Source organism: Pteropus medius, unplaced genomic scaffold, assembly GCF_902729225.1.
Source record: "Pteropus medius unplaced genomic scaffold, Ma_sr-lr_union100, whole genome shotgun sequence".
Taxonomy (NCBI): domain Eukaryota; kingdom Metazoa; phylum Chordata; class Mammalia; order Chiroptera; family Pteropodidae; genus Pteropus; species Pteropus medius.
Window position 1 is genome coordinate 29,053,789 of NW_024351730.1, and position 27,647 is coordinate 29,081,435.

A 27,647-nucleotide genomic window follows, 5' to 3' on the forward strand; every position below is an offset into this window, starting at 1 on the left:
GCCGTCTCCCGGGGCCCCGCCCTAGTGTCCGCCCACAGGCTGTCGCGGGCGGTTAGGTCCGGCGGGAACCCTTCATTCACTGGCCCGCCTACTATGACGATCACCTACAGCTGCATTGCGAATGGCCGAGTGGTCCTTGCGGATCTGGCCTTGACCGGTGGCTCCTATCAGGTACCCTTGGGTCGGCACCGCCGCCTTTACGCGTGCTCCTCTTCAAGGGTGGCGCCTGCCGAGCCCGCCCCTCCGGACGCGGCGCTGCGGGGCGGACCAGAACAGGCAGTGAGTCGCGACGAGAGGCCGGGCTCCCGCGAGAGGGCACGTCCCCGAGCGCGGCGTGCCTGCGAGGCGGTGAGCCCGGGGCGCGAGCCACTCCAGCTGCAGAGCAGCGGAGCCGCACTTGCGCCGCCTAGGGGTTAGGGTGGGTGCTGCCCGCGACCCTTTTGGCGACGATTAGCAGTCTTGTCCAATTTGAGACCCCCTTAAAGATTTTCTCTCCCCTGCGGTGAAATGACTGCCAGTTCATCACACATTTATTGAGCATGTGTTAGTTGTATAATCCCTGAGTGAAGGTATGGGGCGATGCAGCAATGAAGAGAAGACAGCACCTGGAAATGTCGCTTTATGAGCTCGATGTCCCTTTATTTCCAATGGCTATATACAATGATCTACAGTGTAAAAAGTATTTCAAGGGCAGTAGGTCGAGATTGCCCCCGTAGTATTCAGAATGAGTGGCTACTTGCTGGCTACAGAGGAGGTGATGTTAGGATGCTTGGCTTAGAAGCCTTGTAAGAGTTGTTCTGAGCCAGGCACAAAAAGAGTAATGAGGACTCCGTGCAGAGGAAACAGAATGGTGTGTTTGGGGAACCTCAAGAACCTCAGTCACAGTGCCATAGCATGTAGAGGCTAAAGATGAGGTCAGAGAAGTGGGCAGAGAATAGTTAATGAAGTGTCCTATATTAAGTTTGTTATCCTAGAGAAACTGGGAAGCAAGCAAGAATAGCATGATCTGATTCGTCTTCTGGAAAATTTGGTTTCGTTACAATCTAGAAGGTGGATTGGAGGGGAGAGAACCAGTTAGGATGATACTGTTACAGTTTATGTAGAAGATGTAAGGGCCTGAACTAAGGCAATAACAGTACAGATTCAAAGGATGGGGCAGATCCTAATAGAGACTTCGTAAAACTAATCCTAAGGAGTTAGTGACCCATTGAATATGTGATATAAGGGACAGTGATCACACCTACAATGATTCTTAATTCTTTCTCCCCCACCCCCCCAGCTTTATTGAGATATAATTGACATGTAACATTGTACATGTTTAAGGTATAATTATATAATTATAATTGTATAATTTGACAATTTTTTGTTAAGTAGTATTAAACAAGATAGAAACTATGTGGAGGAGCAGAATCCTGGAGGAGGGAGTCAGAGGAAATGCAGGGGAGGAAAGTAGTTTGGGACAGGTTGAATTTTGTTGCCTGTTGGAAATGGCCAGTCGATTTGTGCATTTGTTCCTCCACCAATTCCCAAAAGCTTTAAGTGATAAAAATGTCCAATAGGTAGCACTCAGAGGATCAGGGCTAACAGTTGAAGATAATAGAAGTAAGATTGCCCAAGAAAAGTGTAGAATGTGAGAAGAGGACCAAAAGGCAAAGCACTGTTTAAGAACATAATAGGGAGGCGGGTCACCATCTACGAGCAGTGGTGTCCTGAAAGCCGAAAGAAGAAAGTTAAAAGAATGTTTTATGTCCCAAAGAAGTTGAACAAGATCTAAAAGATGCTCATTGGACTTAACAATTAGCAGATGATTGGTAACCTTACATTTAGCAGTTTGGAAGACGTGGTGGAGGCAGAAGGCAGGTTGCTTTAGGCCAGGTAGATGGGAGATGAGAAAGAAGGGAGAGTTAAGTTAGACTGTTCTTTCAAGAATTTACAAAGGGAATGAGATACATTGAAAGCTAAAAGAAGCATGGTCTAGGAAGGGCCTCATTTTTTTAATACAGAGAAAACTTTCACAGGTATGTACACTAATGGGAAGATGAGGTTGGAGATATAAGAGGGGAGGAGTCTGTTGGTGGAACAAGACCTAAAGATGCACGAAGGGATGAAATCCAATGTGGCAGTGGAGATTTGAGCCTTGGATTCAAAGAATGCCCTCTTTCTCTTGGGGAAAGGAGAGGTGTGAATATAGAGCTACAAAACTTGGTATCCTTCTGGGGCTCTCCTCTTTTCCAGTCCTTTAAATGCTGTGTTTCTCAGGGTTCTAACTTCAGTCCTCTTTGAATTTGACACATTCATTCACACCTATGGACACCTTTACTTTCATCACTGCCAAATCCACTTATAAAATAACTTTCTCCACAGTTAGATTGTCTAATAGAAGTTTAAACATATCATATCCAGAGCTAAATTAATTCTTTCCTAACTGATTCCTCCCCATGTATTTCTAGTCTTGCTTAGGAACCCTCCTAAGCCATTGAAACTGGAAACTAGGAGTCAACTTCAATTTTTCCCTCTTGTTCACCTTCACATTTATTCTTGGTCACCAAGTTCTATTAGTTCTATCTCCTGAATACGTCTTGACTCCATCTCCTTGTTTCTGAACCGTGTTGTCATCTAGGCCCTCATTACTTGTCACAGGGATTATCGAAAGTGCCTCCTAACTGATCTACCAGACTTCAGCCTCTTCTCTCTCAAAACCAATTCCCTCTCAATTACTGCTGCTCAAGTAAATGTTCCTAAAAGCAAATATGATCATGTCACTCACCTGCTTAAAATCATTTGGTAGCACCTGATTACATTCAGAGAAAAGCCATACTACTTATCCTGGCACTCAAGGCCCTCCTAAGGCTTTTAGTAGGGCTTTTCTATTATCATCTTCTCTTCCAGCTATCCTGAACTTCATGCTATTCTCCAGTCTCACCAAGGAGGTCTCCCTTTTCATCTTTTTTTCCCTCTCCCTGGAACCCACTCATCTCCACTTTTTAGCAGTATAGCCTCTTTTGAGCTTTCAGACTTTCCTTAATTCCTCTTTGAAGTCTTCTCTATGCCAAGGCTAATTTCCATCACTTTACCAAACTACTTACCAGATTGAATTAGAATCTTCTTTTACTTCTCTATTTCTGCAATGAGATTCCTTCTGGATAAGGGCTGTCTTCATCTGTCTTTACATAGCAGCTTCTCAATAAACATTTAATTAAGAAGGGAGGGAGAAAGAAAGTTGAAAGAATTCATAAGCCCAAGGGCCTCTCTTGATGAAGCATGCAGGAAGATAAAGAAGTGGGAGGGGCTGGAGCAGTATGCAGTTAGAGGGAAGGATTAAAGGTTTAGAACAACTGCTATGCAGAAAGCTGACCAGGGAGAAGAAAAGGGATGACTAGGTGTTTTAAAGGACAGTTCTATCTGTCTTTCCTCGATGCTATATATTGATGTCACAAATATTTTATATTCATTAGGAAAGTATTAGTACCTACCAGGGCTTAATCATGAGATCAAATCAACTGCTATTATAGGGTCCTAGAGCTAGACAGGATCCTAGAGGTCAGATCCAATTCCTTCATTCTTCATACCAAGAAACAGATCCCAACAATCTCTTTCTGAAGTTGCGCAGCACTTTAATTCCAAAAACAGAGCTAGAGCCCAGTTCATCACTCATTTTATTGCCTCATGTTGCCATTTTCTTTGTTTCAAATTTTGCTACGATTTCACTGAATACTCTAAAAGTGACACTTGGGGAAAGCTAGGGGAATATATTCCAGTGATGATAATAGAGTAACTGAAAGTTTGTGTATTCCCTTAATTTTTCATGTTTCTTAGGAATTCTTTTCCTAGAGAATTTTGCCTGGATTTTCCAGGCAATACTAAGAATTTCAAGTTTTATTCTCTACTACTAATAATAAGCTTTAACCTCTCAAAAAGTTTTTATTTCAAGTGTCATTTTATGAAAATGGAAAAGTTAATTAGGAATATGGCTATTCAAGGCTTCTTAGGTAACTTTCAGGTTCCTTTCACACTTCTAAAGTAAATTAATGGGATTCTGTACAGTTAACTATATTTAAGGTATTCTGGATAATTTTAACACCTTGCAAATTTTAGCAAAAGAATGAGCTCTATAAGAAACAGGTATAAGAGATCTTAGCAATTATTTGCTTTATAGAAAGAGACCAGTAAATAATAGTGAATAAAATTTTTATCTTAAAAAAGGGGCTTATGGTATACAGAGAATAAGAGCTGAATACTTTAAATCCATTAATATTTTATTTATAGTTTCAGTGACTGCAGGTCACTGAAAAGATATTTGATTAGATAGTACTTCCCAGCCTTGAAGCCACATATAAGTGACTGTAAAAATAAGGCCAATTCTCTAGTGCAACTTTTATTTGCACACTTATATGTATATACACAGTGTATATAGATTTATGTAATTTTAATATTTTCCTTCAGATTCATTTGAATATTTCATGATAACTTGCCTCTTACCATGAATTATGAATAACCAACCACCTATTAGTTCTAGTAAACAGTCATCCCTTAATAAACTAATCAGAGCATAGGTAAGTTTAGGAGAGGAATAATGAAAAACACTACAATCTTCTACAAAGTGAATGCTGACAATTTATTTTTAGGAAACAGCAGCAACAGTGCTTAGACTAGTGCTTCTTAGAGCTGAACCAAAGACCATAATTCAAATGGGAAGGTAAGGTATATTCTAATAAAAATCTACTTTTTAACAATTACCAGCTATTTCCAATAATAATGACATGAGGAAAAAGTATATTAGTTGCAATACTCTTGATTGAACCCTCAGAAGGGAGAACTTCTATAGGTAAAAGCATAAAATCATTAATGGGAATGATAAACATGAAATCAAGATAGTCGTTATCTCTGCAAAGGGAAGAGAGAAGAATGAAATTGAGAAAGGGCATACAGGGGTCATTAATGGTGGATCTGCAAGTGTTCTTGTTATTCTCTGTACTTTTTTGGTATACCCCCAAATATTTCATTAATAAAAAAAGGAAACTTCTACTTGAACACATCTTTAACAAGATGACTCTAAGCTTTACTTGGGACATTACATTGTATGGCCTAAAACAGTCCTGAAAACATTTTGCTGGTAAAGGAACAGGTGGGGAATAAGAGAGCTTCCAGTATTTTTAGACTCTTCATTGTCTGAGTAGGTTTGTTGTAACATTTATATTGTAAAATAAAACAAAATACATATTCAGCCATAAAAAAGAATGAAATCTTGCCATCTGCAAAAACATGGCTGACCTTGAGGGCATATGCTAAGTGAAATAAGTCAATCAACGTCAAATACTGTATGATCTTAAGTATATGTGGAATCTAAAAAAAAAGTTCAGGTGGCTCCACAGTGTAGTGGTTAGCACGTGTGCTTTACACGCAGAAGGTCCTGAGTTTGCACCCCAAGTGGAGCCATGGACCATACCCTAGGTGCACCAGGCCCCGGGTGCGGTCCGTGGAGAGGACGCCCCGCCTTCAGAGATCCAATTCTTAAGGGGAAATGGCAACATCCATATAGGTCAGCAGTGGAAGTGGCAGGGGGGAATTAAAAAAGGGGGGGAAGAAAAAGTTTATAAATATAGAAAACAGATTAGTGTTTGCCTGCCAGAGATTGAGAAAGGGGTGGAGGGGGTCAAAAAATTTTTTTAAAATATAAAAACCACACTAGTTTTATGAAGGGTTACAAAGTAACCCCCCTACTAACTGCAACCGCCACCTAAGCCAAAAAAAAATAGAACACTGCCAGTCACCCAAAAAACTTCCCAACATGTATACTGTCCATTCACAGCTTCTTCCCTCTCCCCAAAATCAACCACCATTCCAACTTCTATATCAGTCACTTTTCCGGGTTTCTTCATTGCCTCAGCACCTAAATATGCACCTCAGATAGTAGAGCCTAATCCTGCCCCTGCCTTTTTTTTTAAGCCTACAGCACCCGGTATTCCAGGTGGTCTCCCATCCAAGTACTAACCAGGCCTGACCCTGCTTAGCTTCCGAGATCAACAAGATGGGGTGTGTTGAGGGTGGCATGGCCATAGACCTGCCTATTTTTTAATTTGGTGTTATTTAAATCTCTTTAACCTACATTTTCTCCTTCCATCCCTTTCCTGTTCTTAAAATTTCTTGTTGAAGAACATGTGGAGTTTCCCACAGTCTGGGCTTGCTGATTACATATTCAAAATGCAGCTCACAATGTTTCAAACAGCCAAATCAAGAGGCTTGATCTCTTCAGCAAGAGTATAGGTGTTTTGTCATCAGATGATAATGTCTGTTTATACCTCCTTTTGACATGATAGCAGCCATTGATATTCATTGCCTGTACCCTAGAGCCATTAATTTATTGGGGGTTACAAAATGGTAATACTCTAGTTTTGTGTTCACCTATTAGCAGGAATGATTTCAAAAATAGACACTTTCCCCATCTACAATATGCTTACCTGTATTGTACATCCTAATTTCAATCTTTCGAGGACCTCTTCCCTGAACTGCAAACTCATATACACTGCTGCCCATTCCATATCTCTGTTGTCTGTCTGATAAGCATCTCAAACTTGTATCCAAAACCAAGCCTCCTCCTGCAGCCTTCCACACATCAACTTTCCAGTTCCTCAAGCCTAAAATTTTTATGATCCTTGACTTTTGTCTCTTACATTCAAATCCCATCCATCAGCAAATTCTGTTTACCTTTACCTTTCAAATATATCCAGAGTGTGACCACCTCCACCAATACCATAGGAATCACACTACGTCATCTCTTGCTAGAATTAATTCATATAAAGTTAAGTTCATTGTTTTCATTTTTTTAAGGATTGTACTCTTGAAATTTCATTTAATGAAATTTTATAATTATGCAAAACATTTATATGATTCCAAAGTCAAATCTACAAAACACATTTCCTTCGAGAAGTCTAATTTTCATTTCTTTCCTGTTCACACTATACTCTTTCTCCCCTTATATAGGTAACCATTTTGAATAAGTTTTTAGTATATCATTTCCTTTTTCTTTTTTTCTATATGAGACACATACATATATTTGTACTTCCTTATAGTAGTATATGAGAATGATACAGATAAACGGTAGGACATCAGACATACTTTTCTCCACCTTCTTTTTGTCAGTTGACAGCATGTGCTAGATATCAGGTATTCAAGTTTTTTAACATTTAAAGATGGTTTCTGGATGTTATTCACTAATTACGTACTAAGCATAAATTTAAACTATCTCCTTTCACATTCGAATCATATATACAACTTTCAGAGAGGTAGTATAATTAGCAACTCTTTTTCAGCAAACACTCCTCCCAACTTAGAAATAAAAATATTTTCCATTTGGGGATTTTGTGTATGAATCAATGTCATCATTATGAATATTCATAGCATATTGTATTTGTGATATGATATGAATACCCATCACCAAACTGCCCTCTATTTATATTGATAGGGCACATACTTTAAATTTTCTGCCTCTAGAATTATCTTTTCTACCTTTTTCAGAGATTTCTCATTCTCATACATATCCAGTTTAGCATTTGACTGGGTCTAGTGCCTTTTCACCATTTAGATATAGTGTTCAGAATAACTAGATTGAAGCCTAGCACCAAGCAACTATTTTTGTTGCCATATCCCTAGGTGTTCTGGATTGTTGGGCAGTAAAGATGGAGGCATTTTCCAGGACTCATCTAGCCTCCTAATATGTGACACTGAGAAGGCATTAATGGTCTAGAAGTCGAAGTGGTCAGGACAAGGTATACTTTAGCATGCTATAAGGGAGTTTAATTCCTCCTCCCCAACTCATCCTGTTTTCCAGAATATTTGGTATTGGCAGTTTATGGCTTTTAAATTCTAATCTATTGTTTGATAGAAAGCCAAGAAGCGCCAAAATTGAATATGTCTACTTTAAAATATAGGGATAGTAAAAATTAATGAACATAACATTTTCTCTTTGATCAGAATCTTGATTCAGTTTTGGAATATAAGTGAGTTTTATCAAAACCATTTCAAATATACATATTTATTAGGTTATTAGAGTTTTCTCTTTTTTTTTATTAATTTCAAGTATACAGAACATTAGTTAGACATTTACATAGTTTATAAAACAATCCCCCTAATTGCTCCTTTTCTCCTCTGGTTTTCCACCTAGCCAAATATTAATGCTAACTGCATTCCCTATGCCGTGCTCCCCATCCCTGTGACCATCTATCACCTACTAATTTGTATTTCTTTAACCCTTCACCTCATTCTCCCAGATCCCAAACCCCACTTCCCTCTACCCATCACCAAACTGTCCTCTATATTTGTGAGTCTGTTTTTGATGAGTTTGTTCCTTTTGCTCCTTAGATTCTGCATATAAGTGAAATCATATGGTATTTCTCTTTCTCTGTCTGACCTATTTCAGAGTTTTCTTTCTTGTAACTTGTTTTTATTTATACATTTTATTTTAAATACATATTCAAAGTTTATAGTTTTTTATTGAACACAATTTAATTTTTTAATATATGAAAGATTCTAATCTGATTATAAGTTATATAGCTTTTATGCTATTAATGAGAGTGTGAAAACAAAATTAAATTCTCTGCATGTGTACCTAATGTCTTCGATATTATGTAAATTAATGTATTCTTTTCAAAGCTTTATCTATCATAGTCTCTTTATCGATGGAATCACTTACCTATGTGCCTCAGATAATGCCTTGGATACTGTAACACCATCTGCATTTCTTAAAAGTGTAAGTAATTTCTTATACTACTTTAATAATTACCAATAGTTATTCTCCAGTCACATTAATGAATCATGCATATATTTCATTTGTTTAATGTAACCAACTTCTTTTATTAACACAACTCAAACTGTAACATATATAGAATCAAGGATTATTAGGCCTAATATTGTCACTCTACAGTTAGGCCTAGACTATTGTTAGAGTCTAGATGCTAGTTAGAGTCTAGATGCTAAACACTGTTAGCCATTTAGATTGAATATACTCTAATTTTTTTTTCTTTGCCATTATGACAGAACATCCCAAGTTCACCACCTTTTCAAAACCAGATGACAGAATTGCTAACTACATAATTTTTCCCACTACTTCTGGGGAATACAAAATTTAAATACAAACAATTGTCAGAATTCTTTCTTCAGACTTTGAAATGTCCAGTGCAACCCTAGGGTTTGAAAAATAATATCATGACATTTAGTTGGGATTGTTTTGTTATTACTGAATGGATTTTGAGGATAGGGGTAGGAGGGGAAATAAGCGTTAATTTCGAAAATTATCACAGACTCCCGTCTTTCCTTGTCTGCGAGTGGTGAACATTTGCTCTTCCTTGCAAGTCCTCACACATACTAAAGAATTAAGGTAGCACCTGCAGTCTCATGGTATGAGGATGTAATCTGTACTGCAGCAGTGGAGAAGACTGGGCAAGCAGTTTTCATAAATACTGCATCTTTAAATAGAAAGGACACCCTGCCACTACAAACCTAGAAATGTTCTGGTTTCTTTTATTTCAGGTTTCTGCCAGGCTGCTTCAAATAAACATGTACTCTGTAATTCCTCAGTTCAAATTATCTGCATAGCTTAAATCTTTTCATTCATTTTCCCAGGTTAGTGATACTTTTCTGAGGAATCCTTTGAAGTCACAAGATCCGTTTTTTCCTTCAAATGCAGTTGCAGATTTTCAACAAGTATTAGGAAAGTATATGGTATGTAACCTCCAACTATATTCCTAAACGTTGTTAGTATTACAGCTTACAATTCAGAGGGGAATTATGAGTTAAGAGCTATAAAGATGAATAAGAACTGAGAACTTCTATCTCTATATGATGATAAGTAATGATATCCATGATACATTGATAAGTGAATAAAGCAAGCTAGTGAAAATTTGTATGGTATACTATTATTTATTTACCATTCTTATATGCAAGCATTTAAGAAGTAGGGAATAAATGCAAATGTATATATTTGTTTGCTTACAGGAAAAAAAGTGGGGGGAGGAGTGCAAGAGAAGGATAAAGCAAAAATTTTGCCTGTGTAGGGGTTGGGGGACAGGAATAGAAAATAGACCTCTCTGAATGAAATGTGTTTTACAAATTTGACTTGGGAACCATGTATATATTTTACATAATTTAAAAATACTATTAAATATTTAAAACATAGTCCCTGCTAAGTGAAATAAGACAGTCACAAAATGACAAATATTGTGCAATTCCACTTACATAAGGTACCTACCTAAAGTAGTCAGATCTATAGAAAATAGAATGGTGGTTGCCAGAGCCTAGTGGGAACAGAAGAGGAGGAGTTATTTAATGGGTAGAGTTTCAGTTTGGAGACATGAAAAAAATTCTGGATATGGATGGCGGTGATGGTTGCACAACAGTGTGAATATACTTACTGCCACTGAACTATACAGTTAGAAAAATCATTAAAATTATAAATTTTGTTATGTATATTTTATCATAATAATTTTTTAATTTTAAAAATTAATCCCTAAAACTCAAAGCAAAAAAAAAAACTGTGTATTGAGTTGATAATGGCTTAAAAGACAATGAAAATTTATTTCAAGTGACTTTAAAACACAGTAATTTGATTGGGTATTCCTAGTGAGATCACACCCTAATGAAAAAAAGGACTCAAATAAATATTATGAATTGATCAATAGAACAGAATAGAGAGACCAGAAATAAATCCATACCTATACGTCACTTAATATATGACAAAGGAGGCAAGAATATACAATGGGGTAAAGACAGTCTCTTCAATAAATGGTGCAGAAAAATTGGACAAATACATGCAAAAAAAAAACTGGACCACCTTCGTATACCATATACAATAATAGTTATAAAGTCAAAGAATTAAGTAAAACCTTATAACCTAAATTTTAATTGAAAATTAAATAGTAAAAATATGTAATTGAAGATGTACCACATGGTATATTTTCTCTTTAAAAAAAAATATTTCCGTGCTGACTTCAGGACACATATACTAAAATTGGAACGACACAGAGAAGATTAGTATGGCCCCTGCGCAAAGATGACACACAAATTCATGAAGCATTCCATGTTCTTACGGACCAACCTAAAGGTTATGCTCAGTGAAATAAGCCAGACAGAAAGATAAATACCATATGATTTTACTTATATATGGAACCTAAGGAGCAAAAAGAACAAACTAAAACAGATTCACAAATACAGAAGGCAATCTGCCAGAGGGGAGGAGAGTTGGGGAGCTGGGAGAAAGGGGTGAAGGGTTAAAGAAGTACAAATTAGTAGTTGATAGATAGATGGTTACGGGGATGGGGAGCACAGCATAGAGAATGCAGTCAGTAGTAATAAAATGGCTAGGTGTAGAGCCAGAGAAGAGAAAGAGTAATTGGGGGTCATTTCATAAACTATGTAAATGTCTAACCAATGTACTTTATACGTGAAACTAATAATAAAATAAAATTTAATAAGTAATAAACTTAAAAAAATGTATAAATCATTAAAGTAAGCTTAAAAAATTACAGCATTGTCCTTACTCTTTAACATACCAAACAATAAAATTCGTTAACAAAAGAAAAAAAAAGTATTTCCTAGCATATCCACTAAAAAACCCAAGAACAATGGCCAATCCAGTAACAGCATACCCTTCAGTGTATAGATTATAGTTTCTAAATAACATTTTACACTAAAAGGAACCTAATTCCTTATATGAGACAGAAAATATACGTCAGAAGCATTTTGTCATACCAGAAACAAGAAAGCTATCCAAGTTTATGGTACGCATGTCAAAAGACTTTAGGAGCCAACCTGAAGAGGCTGCCACTGGCCAGTGATGGAATAATTTGAATATCAAAAAGTATAATAACTGCAGTGGATTGTAACACATCAAATATATTAAATTCAAGAGTCCCTAGATACTGCAAAAGGGGTGGGGAGAATGTCTTCTTAGTCAACTTTGAAAGATACCTCATCACTCTGAAAACCAACAAATGAATGGGTCAGGCATTTATTCTAATTTCCTATATGAACTATCCCTCAAAGGAACCAAATAGTTGATTGAGAAAAGATTTTTTGTTGTTGTTTTTATAGAAGTATTCCAGCTAATAAATAAAGAAGAGGTAATAAATATCACTGTTTTGCAATCCCTAATGAAATAATGGTTGTAGGCAATCACCATTAATGACTGACAAAAAATGAAGTGAAAAGCTGATGTGAAACTTCATAATGGATGAAATGGGCTCAAAACACCTAAACCCATTCCTAAGGTCACAGTAAGGGAGACAATCGACCAGCAGTTAACGTGTTTCCTGATGTCACTAAACGAGTAATATACAGCACACATCTGAGCTATGCTTACCCAAGACATCAAACCTGATTATGACTGAACCTTTAGATGTAAGTACCAGTTTACAGGAAGTGGATCAATGACCACGTTAAATGATAGCACAGCAATGCAATCAGCAAAATCTAGAAAATGAGAAACTCTATTAGACAAATGACCCAATTTCTTCAACAAATAAATTGTGGAAGGGGGGCAGTTAAAGAGAACCTATTGATTAAAAGAGACTTAAGACATCAGTATGTAGACTTTGTATCCTGATTCAACAAAACAACTAAAACTATGATTTGTTTTTGATAAATTTCTACGCAAACTGGTTATTTGATGATATTAAGGAATTTTTTTAGTTGTGGTAATGATGTTGTAGTTTTGTTTTTAAGAAAAAATGAAGCCATATCTTCTAGAGATACAAACTGAAGCATTTACAGACTAAAAGAATATCTGGGATTTGCTTTAAAATAATACATTTGAGAAAGGGGTGGTTGGTAGTAGCATAGATGAAACATGATTGGCATTGATAATTTCTGAAACTATCTAATTAGTACATAGGAGTTCATTATACTATTCACTCTGCTTTTGTATATATTTGAACTTTTCTGTAATATTTTAAGTATACCTGTATTAGTTTTTTATTTATGTATGACAAATTACCACAAAACAGCACATATTTATTATCGCACAGTTCTTGTGGGTTGGGAATCAAGGCATGGCTCAACTGGGTTCTCCACTCAGGATCTCTCAAGACTGCAGTCACTGTGTCAGCCAGGCCATGTTCTCACCTGGAAGCTCTAGGGAAGAATCTGCTTCCAGGCTTATTTGGATTGTTGCAGAATTCATTTCCTAGAAGCACTTCTAACCACTTCTGGTTTGGTGCTGCATCAATTCTTACTCAAATAAACTCTTAAAATTAAATTTTTTTTTCTTATAGCTGCATCAGGGATGCAGCTTTTTGCTGGCTGTTGGCTGGAGGACACCTACAGGTCCTTGAGACTGATAGCAGTTCCTTGCCACCCAAGGTGAGCATCTGCAACATGGCTGCGTGCTTCTTCAAAGGCCAGCAAAGGAATTTCTCTCACTCTAATCTGCTAAATATTATATAATGTGACATAATCACAGGAGTAACATTCCATCACCTTTGCTTCTATTAGTTAGAAGCAAATCACACTTAAGGGAAGGGGAATTTACAAGAATGTGACTTACTGGGGATTACTATAGGGTATGTCCACTACAATGCCTGACAAAATAACTAAGGATAGGTGCTTTTATATTAAATTTATACATTTTCTTATGAAGAATCCTGCAAATTCAAGACAACCAAAATATATTAACATATCTCCCTGAAAACTAGTTACTCTGTGAAAATATGCACATTTTAAACAGTTAACACATCTGACATCAAAAAAATTTCTGTTTAACATTTAAAAGCTAACCTGGTAAGCTTTAAATCTGTAGAAAATGTTATAAAAGTTTTTGAATTTCTTATACTATAATTAACAAAATGCACACAGCTCAAAAAAAAGTTTTGAGAAATTTAAAAATATATGTATGTACCAAATGCCATTGAATGGACTATGAATATATTATCTTAACAAAACGTAGATGATCCTCTTAGACTAAAAAAGATTAAGCTTTTTAAAAAGGAGAGAAAAAGACAAGGAACAAAAAGAAAGATCAAAGACTAACCATCTTGATTAAATCTGCAAAGACCTTATTACCAAATATGTCATTAAGGAATGGCAAATTAAAGCAACAGTGAGATAGCACTGCACATCTATTAGAATGGCCAAAAATTCAAAATACTGACGACACCAAAGGCTGACAAGGATGTGGAGCAATAGAAACTCTTACTCACTGCCAGTGGGAATGCAAAATGGAACAGCCACTTTGGAGGACAGTTTGACAGTTTCTTACAAAACTAAACATACTCTAACCATACAATCCAGCAATCACGCTCCTTGGTACTTATCTGAAGGAGTTGAAAACATTTGTCCACATAAAAACCTGCATACAGATGTTATAGCAACTTTATTCATAATTGCCAAAATGTGGAAGCAGCCAAGGTATCTTTTCATACATGAGTAGATAAGTAAACTGGTGCATCCAAACAATGCACTATTTCAGCACTAAAAAGAAATGAGCTATTAAGCAATGAAAAGACATGGAGGAACCTCCAGTGTATATTGCTAAGTGAAAAAATCCAATCAAAAGGCTGCATACTGTATGATTCCAAATATTTGACATTCTGGAAAAGGTATAACTATGGAGACTGTAAATAGACCATTCTTTACTAGGGCTTAGGGAGAAAGGAGGCATGAATAGTGTGGAGCACAGGTAATTTTAAGGGCAGTGAAACTGTTCTGCCTAATACTGTAATGGTGAATACATGTCATTATACATTTGTCCAAACCAATTAAATGTACAATACCAACAGTGAACACTAATGTAAGCTATGGACTTCTGGTGATGATGATGCATCAGTGTAGTGTCATCCATTTTAACATATGTCCCACTGTAGAGTGGGATATGGATAGTGAAGTAGACCGTGCATGTGCAGGGGATAAAGGGCATGTGGGAACTCTGTACTTTGCACTCAATTTTACTGTGAACCTAACACTGCTCTTTAAGGGAAAAAAGTCTAAATAAATTAACAATCTATATTTAAAAAAAAAAAAAAAATTCCCACAGTGATGAGAACATCGATATATCCCTCTCCCACCAACCCCTTCTTTTTGCAAGATTAAAGTGGGACAAATTGAGGCTCTTTATGATAAGATATCATAAGTTGATATCTTATGCCAAAATACAAGTGAGATATGCCTTTGACACTTTTATTCTAATGTGTACAATATAATAGATTTCATTTATAGAAAATAAAATTTGTATTATATTTCACTCCACATAGATGAAATACAATAAAAATCAAGATGACAGCTCGATATCCACACTGAGGAGTCAAGTAACTGATGTAAAAAATGTTATGTCCCAAAATATTGATAAAATATTGGAAAGCGAAGAACGATTGAATATCTTCACCGACAGAACAGGCGATCTCCAAACAACTGTGAGTGATGCACACTTGTCTTGGTATCCAAACAGTAATCTAAACCATAGGATTAATGCCCTTGAGACAAATCACCAAAAGCAAAAACATACCGTGGGTACTATGAGATAATCCTATGTCATCACATTATAGCTTTATCAAAAAATTATTGGAATACAACTAAAATATTTTTTTAAATTGTAAAACAATCCAAATTTTTAAAAAAACATTTAAGTAGAAGATGATTATTTGCATAACAGAAGGATTTATTACATTAAGAAACAGATTAGTCAACAAATAAATTGCAAGAGAAAAAAAGAGAAAGAGAACTTACCAAAAAAATGGACTTAGAAGGTATAACAGTTAAATGTGTGGTCCTTAATAGATTTTGATTCAAACAAATTTACAACTTCATGAGACAATTAAATATTTGAACTCTGGCAGGATAGTAGATGACATTAAGAAATATTAACTTTTTAGGTGTGGTCATGGTATTGTAGTTATGTTTTTAAAGTAGTCATTATTTGTTAGAGATACACACTAAAATATGTATGAATAAAATTATGTAACATCTGAGGTATTTGCTTCAGAATAGTTCAAGAGTAGGGGAGAAGAATGGGGTATAAATAAAGCAAAATTGGCCATAGATGGATGGTTGTTAAAACTGGATGTTGAGTATATAAGGCTCATTATACTGTTCTGTCACCTTTTATATGTGTTAAAAATTCTCTAGTAGAAAATAGTTTTAAAGCAATCACTAAGGATTGATTAGTTCCCTTAGAGCATTTTAAAATTTACTTTTACAGATCTTTTCTAGAAACAGCCACAATGTAAAGCAAAGTATACACACTTTACTCACCAAGTTCTATTGATTCTACCTCCTAAATCATTTTTGGTCTTAGCCTCATTTTTTCACTTTTAAAATCAATTTATTAAGGGATTAAGAAGTAAAAATTGGCAGTTACAAAGGGTTGTAAAAGGAATTAGTAATACTGTAATAACTATGTATGATGTCAGATGGGTATTAGACTCATTGGGGTGATTAACTTTGTAAGGTATAGAAATGTGTAACCACTAAGCTGTACAACTAAAACTAATATAATATTGAATGTCAACTGTAGTTGAAAGACAAAACAAAACAAAAATCTATTAGGTTATTATTTATATATAATAAATAACATTCACCCACTTTAAGTATGAGTTTGATGAGTTGTGGTAATTGTCTTCAGTTGTGTAACCACATTCAAATGATAGAATAGCTCTTTCATCCTAAAATCTTCCTCATGCTCTTTGCAGTTGACTCTCTCCCCACCCCTAACCCCAGCCAACCATTGATTTGCTTTCTCTCACTGTAGTGTTGCCTTTTATAGAACTTCAGATAAATAGAATTATATAATAGTCTTCTATATTTGACTTCTTTCACTTAGTGTAATGTTTTTGATAGTAACTCATTTTGTTGCATGTGTTAATATTTTATTCCTTTTCGTTGCTGAATATTATTCCATGGAATGGCTAAATCTCTTTTAAATCTACTTTCTGCCCATCCCAGTGCCACTCACTCTCTCACTCCAAGATCTGTTATCTCTTGTCTGACTATGGTAATCCCCGAATTTAATTGTTCTCCCTATTTCTGGTTCTCCTCCACTCCAGTCATCCTCCATACTGACACTAGAATATTTATTTAAATGGAAGTATGAGCATTTTCTATAGCCTTCTTAAAACATTCTGGTGGTACAGCTTTGTCCTCGCAGGGTAGAGTCCAACCTCTTTAAGATAAAGAGCTTTATTCTGACTATATTGCCAGTCATATGACCCAGATAAGCAGTTTATAAATCTCAGTAAGAAATTGTTTGTAGTTTGCAAAATACATGTTACATTATTTCACACCTTTACAGACACTGTTCCCTCTCTTTTTCCTTGCCCTGGAAAACTTGCACTCACCCATCAAAACCCAACTCAAGACTCCTCACCAGGCTGTGTTTATCATTCAACAAATATCTGTTGAAGATCTACTGTCTGCCAGGCATTATCTAGGATTACAGTTGTACTTTATGAGTTACAGCACGAGTTCAGATAATCCTGTTCAAGCCATTTAAATTCATTCAATATTCATTAATAAACATTCCATAGAGCCTATTATGTACAAGATATTATGCTGATCATTTTCAGGAGTAAAAGAATAAAATAAGACACACAGTTTAATCTACTGCAGGAGACAGATTTATATAAACCTAACTGCAATATAAAGTATGTATTAGTGTCATAATAGATGGATAAAGCATAACAGCCAAACGGTGGAGAACTGATAGTATCTACAGTCTTACAGAGCATTTTGAAATTGCAGTCATAAAATTCCACAATTAATATTACCTCATTCTGTTATATTAGAAAGCATGTATGATATTTAAATACTGTGTGTCTCAGAGCCCATAGTTAGGAATCCCGAGAAAATTAAACTATTTTATTATGAAATATTTATTGCAAGCATGTAAAAAAGTTTTTAGAATAGTTAATAGCATTGTAATCATCAACCTGCTTTATCTGGTCTTAATATTTTGCCACATCTGACTTGGCCTTTGTTTTTTAAAGAAGTAAAATTATAAATATAATTAAAGTCCTCTGTGCACCTTTCCCAAGCCCATTCCACTCCCTCACCAAAACCACTATTGTGAATTTGATATGAATCATTTGTATGCATTTTTTTATTCCTCTGCTATATATGTATAGTTAAATATGTATCTATTATTGGTTTGCATTTTTAACTTTATGACATTATAATTAATGTACATATCCTTCTGTGACCTGAGTTTTTAATTCAACATTGTTTTTGAAATGTATTCATTTTGATACACTTCGCTCTGATTTATCAATTTAATTTCTGACAGCATATCATTACTATTTTAAAAAGTTATTCTTTCTCCTTTTAATAAGCATTAATGTAGACTACAGCTTTTCTTTATTATGAACAGTACCGCATTGAACATCTTTGTACATGTCTCTCAGTATACTTTTACAAAAATGTTTCTAGGACAGTGGTCTATAAAATTTTTTGATCATGCATATTCAAAAAATCTTAAGAATGCATTTAAACATTTATAAATTATATATATTCTTCTATAAGATATATTAAACATACAAAAACTAGAAATTAAAAGAACAAAGTAAAGATTAAATAAAATTAAATAATTTGTTTTAAGAAAATTAAAACTTTCCAATTAAGAAAAATATTCATAATGTATTTTAATGATAGTCATGTGATAAAAAATCAAATCTGAGTACAAATCACTATTTTTTATCTCTAAATATGATGATAGAGTACTTAACCTAGAAGCAGAGATCTATCCCCTTTACCATTTTATGTTTGCCTTATGTGTATAATTTTAATTTTTATCTGATTACAAAGCCACATGTCTACTTTTTAGTTTAGTTAAAACTAAATAATATTACTCATAAATTCACTTACCCAAATGCATGTAAACTGCAGGCATTGCAGTACACTATGAGGAAGTGAATAAAGGAGTATGCAGTGGTCAACTCTTCATCTCTCTACCCCCAACCACCTTAACTTTCATAATCTACTATCTTATATACACACCTAGAGGAGGTGTCACTGTCTATCCATATGTTAAGCATTAATACATTTTCATTTCCTTATTTTTTAGATTAAAATAGAGGTTCTAATATTATTTTTCAGCTCTCCTTATCTAATGTCACCCCTTGGGGTGCTCGATGCATCTTCTGTAACCCCTTGGGATCATCTTATGTAACCCCTTGGGGTGCTCGATGCATTTTGGAACCCTCACTGTATACATAGAAATGGGATTGTTGGATCTTAAAATGTATGCCCCTTTAAACATTTCTAAATTGCTCTCCAAAGTGTTATGCCAGGTTATCCTTCCATCAGTAGTATGTTATGAATTCCTATTGCTCCACATTCTTTTCAATACTTGGGATTATGAGATTATAAATTTTAACAATTCAGTGGGGGGAAAATAATTATTGTCTTAATTTGTATTTCCCTAATTTTGAATAACAGTGAGCAGTATTTATTTATATTAACCATTAGAGTTTCTTCTGTGAATTTTCTGTTGATATACTTTGCCCATTTTGCTAATGGGGCTTTTTTATCTTTTTTAATAATTCATACTATATAAAATATGAATTTATACTATTAGAATAAAGAATGAGTATACAATTCTTCTTCCTAATGCTTAGTTGTATAAAGGAGAAATATGTTCTCCCAGTATGTACTTAATTGACTTAATTTTATATATATTTTCTTTTAGGAGGGAAGTCTTTAACTTTCATATAGGCAAATGTATGTCTTGCCCTTCGTGGTTTATGCTTTCTGCATTTCATTTAAGAATTCCTTCCCTTCCCCAGGTTACAAAGATACTTTTGTCTCACTTGTCTAAAAGTTTTAAATTCTGCTTCTTAAACATGGGTCTTTAAAACATGGAATTTTATATTTGCATATAGTATGAGGTAGAAATCAAATTCTATTATTTTCTATTTGAATAACCAGTTGCCCAAACACCATTGACTAGCTCAGCCTTTCCCATTTGGGTTGTAATGCCATCCTTGTCATATGTAATGTTTTCATATGTGAATGGTTTTTATTCTTTTGGTTTTTATATATTTTATTCTACTGGTCTAGTTCTATATCTGTGGGCTAGTTTCAGTTACTGTGGTTTATAAGTTTTAACATCTTATAAGAAGTCTTAATATCTTATAGGACAAATTTGTCTACTTTTTATTTTTTGAAAATTGGTGGCTAGGCTTTTTTCTCTTTCAATGAATTTTAGAATGTACATTTCAAGTTCCACACACAAAAAAATTGGGGGGATATTAGCTGTAATTATATTAATATGGTGAGAACTGACATCTTTAAAATATTATTTCCATCTCTGAACATGTTATGTCTCTTCATTTTTTTAGGTCTCTTTCAAAATCTTTCAATAGAGTTTCATAAATTTTCCCATACAGGTCTTGTAGACTTTTGATGAGATTTATTCCTTGACATCTTACCATTTTTGTTGCTATTGTAAATGATATCTTTAAACTATATTTTTGAAAAGATTTTTGGTTAACAGGAATACAATCAATTTTTGCATAATAATTTAGTATCACAAATCTTGCTGCACTCTTTTCTGATAATAGTTTGTCTATGAATTTCTTTGTATTTTCTACATAGAAATTCTATCATATAAATAATGACTGGATTCTTATATAATTTTGCTTATCTTACAACCGTATCTAGGACCTCTAATAAATTTTTGAATAGAAATATTGATATCTAAAATACTTGTTTTATTCTTGATTGAAAATGAATATTTCCAGTGCTTCCCAATTATTAAATTTACATTCAGATTTTAAGATACCTTTTAACATGATATAAAAGTCCCTTTCTGTTTCTCATTTGCTAAGAAACTTTATCGTGAAAGGGGATTGAATTTTATCAGATGCTTTTTTTCTACATTGAGATGACTTTTCTTCTTTAACCTGTTAATATGATGAATTGCATATTAAATGTCTCTTTGTGTTGTTGCATTAATGTTATTGTTTTATCATTGCTGCTGCAAAGACTGAATTCAACAATGTATAAAAACTATATACTATGTATTATGTGTGGTTATGTTCTCATATAATTATTTTAGTCTGTCCTCAAGCTTTTTTTTTTTTTCAGTCTTTTCAAGGACCAAACTTTGGTTTATTTATAATTTTGTTCAAAACTTAATTGATTTCCAACCTCTTTGCTTCTAGTCATTTCCAAGTACTTGTAGCCACATGAAAAGTTCTCTAGATATAGTTCTTTGCTTCCTTGTCTTCATGCCTCCCTCTCAATTTAAAGGCAGTACCTTGAGCCATTAGGCTTGGAAGCTTATATCCTTAAGCTGCAAGGCAGAATCTTTTTTTTTAATTAAGGTAAAATTCACATAACAAATGAACATTTTAAAGTATACAATTTAGTGGTGTTTAGTACATTCACAATGTTATATAGCCATAACCTCTATCTAGTTTGAAAACATTTCCATCACCTCAAAAAGAAACCTCATACCCATTAAGCAATTACTTCCAGCCCCTGGCAACCACTAATCTACTTTCTGTCTCTATGAATTTGCCTATTCTTGATATTTCATATAAATGGAATTATACAATCTGTGATTGTTTGGCTAATTTTACTTAGCAATCTGTGATTGTGTTTGGCTAATTTTACATCGTACCATGTATCAGTACTTCATTCCTTTTCATGGCTGAATAATATTCCATTGTATGGATATACCACTATTTGTTTATCCACTCATCAGCTGATGGACATTTGGGTCGTTCTGCCTTTTGACTACTGTGAATAATGCTGCTATGAATGTTCTCATACAAGTTTTTGTGTGAATACTTGTTTTCATGTATATACATAAGAATAGAATTGCTGGATCATAAGGTAATTCTTTGTTTAATAGTTTTGAGGAACTTCCAAACTATTTTCTACAGTGGTTGAACCATGTTACATTCCCACCAGTAATGTAAGAGGATTCTGGTTTTTCCACATCCTTTCTAACACTTCTTTTCCATTTTTTTAAATTATAGCCATTCTACTGGATATGAAGTGGTATCTCATTTTGATTTGCATTTCCGTAATGACTAATGATGTTGAACATTTTTTCATGTGCTTATTGGCCATTATATCTTATTTAGAGACAGTCTATTCAAGTTGTTGGCCCATTTTTTAATAGGTTAGAGACAGTCTATTCAAGTTGTTGGCCCATTTTTTAATAGGTTAGAGGGGTTTTTTGTTATTGAGAAAGGGCAGAACCTTAATGGGCATTTGTCATTAAAAAACCTTTTCGATCTTATTTCCTCTTGTTTGGGGGGGTGAAAAAAACTATCAACTTTCCAATCTTTCAGTGTTCTACATTTCTTCATCCTCTCTTTTCCTTTCCTTTTGCAAACCAATCAATTGTTGCCTTGCTAAATGCAACCAGTAACAAGAACTCACACTACTATTGTTTTCCAACCTTTTTTCCTAAAGTGAAAGACTCAGGTAGGTAGTCTTCCCTCCAAGTTACCACAGGTGATGTTTTGGAAAATATTTTACTCTCCATAGCATAAGTCTTTATCTTTCTAGCCTCTAATATCAGTTTCTTCACTGCCTATCACCTGATGGTTAACCCACATGTTTTAGAATTTTGTAATAACATCTCATCCTACTACCAATTTCGGTATTAGGGAAACACTAGCTGTAACAACATACAAGTTTTCAGTGTTTTAAATTCAATAGAGGTTTGGTTTTTTTGGCAGGTTTTTCCATGGGCAGACTTCCATATGGTAATCCAGGAACCCAAGCCTTTTCCATTTTATGACTGCCAATTTCCTTGGGCCGCTGAGTTTTTCAATTTCAGATGGCAGTTAGTTAAACAGGGAGTGAAGGACATCTGAAATGGCCTTACTCTCACTTTCTTCCAAGTTCAGCTATGCATTTAAACATTTGCTTCTTATGTTTTATCTAGCATTTCTGAGTAGTAATAGTGGCAGGGTTATGGAGTTACATAATCTATCATATCGCCAGATCTATTACTTTTTTATTATATGTCTCGTGGGAAAAGCAACATCTAAATCTCAGAAAAATCATAGCAAAAAACATGAAAACTTATTTCACTATACTGCCTTACCTTCCAAACAAATCCCACTTTTATGTGTACATTGTATTTTCATGATTACATGTAGAAAAAATGATTTCCTCTTTGAAGCCAGTTGAGTAGAAGCAGCTCAATAAAATGTGAAGTATTTTACAATTTTTCTCACATTATTTTCACACAGCACATAATCACTCTATTTTTGCCTAGCTAAATTAGTTTTCTCTATCTCTTTTCTCTTGGTCTTTTTGTAAAAGACTCTATTGGATGTTCTTCAAAAGCAGATGTGGTGTTTAACAAAAAGTAGGCCAATAAGCTTTCTTTTAGTCTGCCTACAGATAAGTATGGGTCATGGATTTTAACTTGGCATATTAAACATATACATTTATCTTGATATGCTCTCAAAATTCCAATAAAATGGTAGGTAAAACAATAATTAGAGATTTTAATGTATAAAGTACTAGGATAAAAAAAAACTAGAAAAGACAACAATTAAGAAATATCAACAATTTTGGAAGCTAGAACATGGATTATCAGTAATTGTTAGTCTCAGTAGAGCAGTAAAAGCTTGAAACTTAAGCTTGTAAGGAGGAGATGACATTAAGATGCAAACTGATCCAGGCCACAGAACCTTGGAAAGGATCAGAAATTGGAGACACATGGTACTTCTAAAAGAAGACATGCCGTTTGGGTCTAGAATGAAGAGACTGGGTATAAAGTCTTTAAAAAGAATGTTACTTGTATAGCCACGTCCTCACTTTTTACAACCACATTGCTTCTTCTCCTTATCCCTGACAAAGGATTATAAATTTTGTTATTTTAAAGCAGTAGACCGGAGATGTTCTAAACTTAGACACCAGGTGCAGTTGAATCCCAAGTGACCATCATATTAAAATCAGATGGACAAAGTGAAAATCTGCATCCTGAATATGGTGACCACTCCCCAACATCTCTCGACTGGGAAAACTGACAAGACCAATGGAAAAACAACAACAGAAAAAACCTACAGATACTGACCTACAAATATTGACGCATTCTCCTAATGAAATGGTCAGGTCCACACCACAGTATCCTATAGTAAAGCCCACCAAATGACAGCCTTCATTGAGTTTCCAGTCATTATTTTAGTAAATCAATAACAGATCATGAGAGGAAAGTTTCTATAACTAAAATATATATAAAGAAACAGGGAAAAACTACAACTCAGGAAAAACATAATGCAGAAGCAAAAAAAAGTGTCATTAAAAAAAATTTCTAATGTTTTGAGAGAAGAATACATCTCTGAAACAAGAACAAAAAGCTATATAAAAGCTTATTTATAGGGGAAAAAAGATCTTTTGGAAATAAACAGTAAATTTAAATTCGATAGAAGTATTATAATGTAAAGTTGAGATATTCTCACAGAAAGTAGAGCAAAAAGAGAGAGAGGACAAAATCAGTCTAAGAGATCCAACATATGAATAACGGGAGTTTCAGAAAAATAAAATGAAGGAATCAAAGGGGAGAAAATCAGTAATAAAAGAAAAATTTCTAGAACTATATGAGTTTCCAGATTCAATGAACAAAAACAAGGACCACAGCAGGACATGTAATTTTGAAATTATATAACATTAAAAAGGAAGAGAAGATTCTAAAGGCTTTCAGAAAAAGAGAAAACACAGACTTGGCAATTAGAATAGCATCAGATTTCACAATAGCAAGGTATGGGTGTTAAAAGAAAAATGAAGGAATGCTCTCAAAATTCTGAGGGAAAATGATTTCTACTAATTGCTATACCCAATCAAATTACAAATTAAATGTAAAGGTAGAATAAAGACATTTCTAGGCACGTAAGTTCTCAGAAATATATCTCCCACTCACCCTTTCTAAGGAAGTTTTTGGCAAATATTTTGCACCAATAAGGGAAAAAATCAAGAAAGAGGAAAATGAGATTAAGAAAACAGAAGGCCCAACACAAGAGACGCATTCCCAGGATATTGGTGAAGAAAGATCCCAAGATTAAAGCTATATAGTAAACCTAGAGGCCAACCAAACCATATTCAAGCAAATGAAAAGGCTCTGTGATGAACGTCAAGATAAAACAGGTGGATTCAACACAGGAGCAATCAAAGGAAGGATATTTTTCAGCTCCTTTGGAGAGTTTGGGAATGAATTTATGGCAACTAACAATTGAAAAGATTTTGTTTAACTGTCTACCTACTATAAGCTCTAGAGAAACCAGAAAATTATACATTAAAGGCAATGTAATCAAATACACTCCATGGCTCAGCAAATATTTACAATGTTTTAGTTAAACAAAAAGGATAGGAAAGAAAGGAAAGGTGCGTGTGGTGGGGTTGGGGATATAGTAAGAATTATATTTTCTGTAGCTAGAAACAGAAAAATCAAGAAATATATGCTTTCTAGTAACGCAGAGGAAAACAAACACCAGGAAGAAAAATAAACAGCTAATGAGGCACATTCAACCAATATTTATTGAGCACCCACTGTATGTCGAATACTGTCAGCGTTTCTCAACCTTGGCACATTTTGGACTGGGTAATTACTTGTTCCAGGTGGTAAGGGTAAGGGATTGTCCTATGCATTGTAGGATGTTTAACAGCCCATTAGATGCCAGTAGCAGCCCCCTGCAGTCATGACAAAATGTCTCTTGACATTGCCAGATATCCCCTGGAGGGCAAAATCACCCACCAGTTGAGCACCACTGTTCCAGGTAACAGGGATACAGCAACAACAACAAAAAAAGCTGAACATAATTACTTCAAAAATAGGTTTGGGGTGTGAAGGAGTAGGGCAGTAGAATGCCATTTTTATTCGTAAGCCTTGTAGAATTCTGACTTTTCAAACTGTATTTGCACATTACATTAATAAAAGCAAGCAGGTAATCTAAGAGAAGAACATAGTCTGCTTATACCTTAATTGAATATTTCTACACAAGGCAGTAGTCATGCAATTGCAGATTTGAATTCCAGTTCCACCACTTACTAGCTATATGACCTTAGACTAGTAACTTAAAACCTTTGAGCTTCATTTTCTTCAATACTGTAAAATAGGAATACTCACCAAGGTTATTATGAGTATTGTGTATTATGCAAAAATACATATAATGTGTGTCATAAAGTACCTGCATTTAAAGTATTCAATAAAATACAGCTTCCTGGAAAGTACACCTACTCACTAGTTTCCATATGCCAGATCCTTTGGAATAACTAACAGCATCTTGAGTATATAAACCTGGTGCTCTTATAACTTGTCATACATTAGAGTCATGAGGCCATCTGAGTAGAATACTGGGACCCATGCCACTTATAGCATGCACTGTAATCATATACCTTTGCTCTTGAAAACTCACCGTATACGCTGAGAATAAAGAATCTGATCTGATGCATGAATAAAGTTAATTGAAATATGCTGCAGTTTTACCTCTTATCCAAGTGTCAGACAGCAGAAGTCCATGTAAGCATTAAGCAATTCATTTGATCATGGCTATGAGAAATTTATACACATTTAAAACAAAAAGGAGTGGACCAAATGGAAATAAAGCTTTTTGCAGCATGAAATATATATATAAGATTTTTACAATTTTGTGTGGACTTGTTTCATTTCTTCCCACTGCTCCTTGAATGCTTTCAATAATATTTTCCATGTTAATAAAAGTGAGCTATTTTATTTAGGTTTAAGATATGAAACTTCTGTATCATTAAATTCTTAACAAAATCCATCTCATTATTCACTAAAAATATAATGGCATAAATTATTCACATAGTAGTCTAGATATATTATCTCAATCCTCACAGTCTGGGCTATAACAGTTATCATTGTCCCCACTTAATATACTTGTTAATTCGAGATATTAATTGAACACTTCACCTGCTCTATAGCATGCTCTCTTGGGAATATAGCAGTGAAAAAACCCTGCCTTCATAGAGCTTATATTGACAAACTATAAGTAAAATTTACATGATGTTAGATAAGTGCTTTGGAGAAAAAATAATGTATTGAAGGGGAATAAGGCTTCTGGGATGTAGATATGGGGTTAGCAATTTTAAATAGGGTTGTAACAGATAGCGGCATTTAAGTAAAATGAAGATGAGGAAACAGGCTCAAAGTAACTTGTTCGAGGTCACAAAGTTAATAAAGCTAAGAAGAGTACAGCTGAACACAATAAGGAAAGCACTTGAAATCTTGGTGCATCGTTTTATAAAAGCTGTTCAGCTCTATTGAGACTTTTTGGGACTGGTCAAAACCAAACTAAAAATCTGTTCTTTTAGATAGCTCTAATAAGTACTGAAGTGTGCCCATCAATGCAGAATTGAAAACATTAAATTTGTGTTTATTTTCATTTCAGGCCAAAGACTCCAAGAAAAAAAGAAAGATTCTTAGGAGGATATGGTGGAAACATTTCAAAAAGGTCATAATCATCACCGTGGCAATTCTCCTTTCAATCATCATCATCCTTTTAAGTACAAATGTAATACCAACCTGACCCTTCCTCTCCCGACCCCCAACAGATATCAATAAATTGTTGTTCTACAACCGACAATCATGAAAGCATTCTGTAGTAACAGGACTGGAGAAAGGGGGGGTTGAAAGTATTTCTTTGTCCCTTTAGTGTCCCTTGATTCTTGTCATTGTACTTCTT

At 34.6% G+C, this 27,647-nt stretch overlaps 1 protein-coding gene, 1 non-coding gene and 1 pseudogene across 2 annotated transcripts; 2 read left to right on the plus strand and 1 right to left on the minus strand.

The window, feature by feature from the left end:
• LOC120588269 (vesicle-associated membrane protein 714-like) lies at positions 1-27,548 on the plus strand. The gene is made up of 6 exons (XM_039845568.1): positions 1-279; positions 4,626-4,696; positions 8,650-8,746; positions 9,619-9,717; positions 15,237-15,395; positions 27,354-27,548. The coding sequence occupies exons 1-6, from the start codon at positions 94-96 to the stop codon at positions 27,489-27,491; spliced, it is 750 nt and encodes a 249-aa protein (XP_039701502.1). The 5' UTR covers positions 1-93; the 3' UTR covers positions 27,492-27,548.
• Positions 5,945-6,061, minus strand: LOC120588585 (uncharacterized; annotated as a pseudogene).
• LOC120588684 (U6 spliceosomal RNA) lies at positions 10,974-11,079 on the plus strand. The gene has a single exon (XR_005649272.1). It is a non-coding gene; the product is annotated as a U6 spliceosomal RNA (small nuclear RNA).
• Positions 27,549-27,647: the final 99 nt, after the last annotated feature.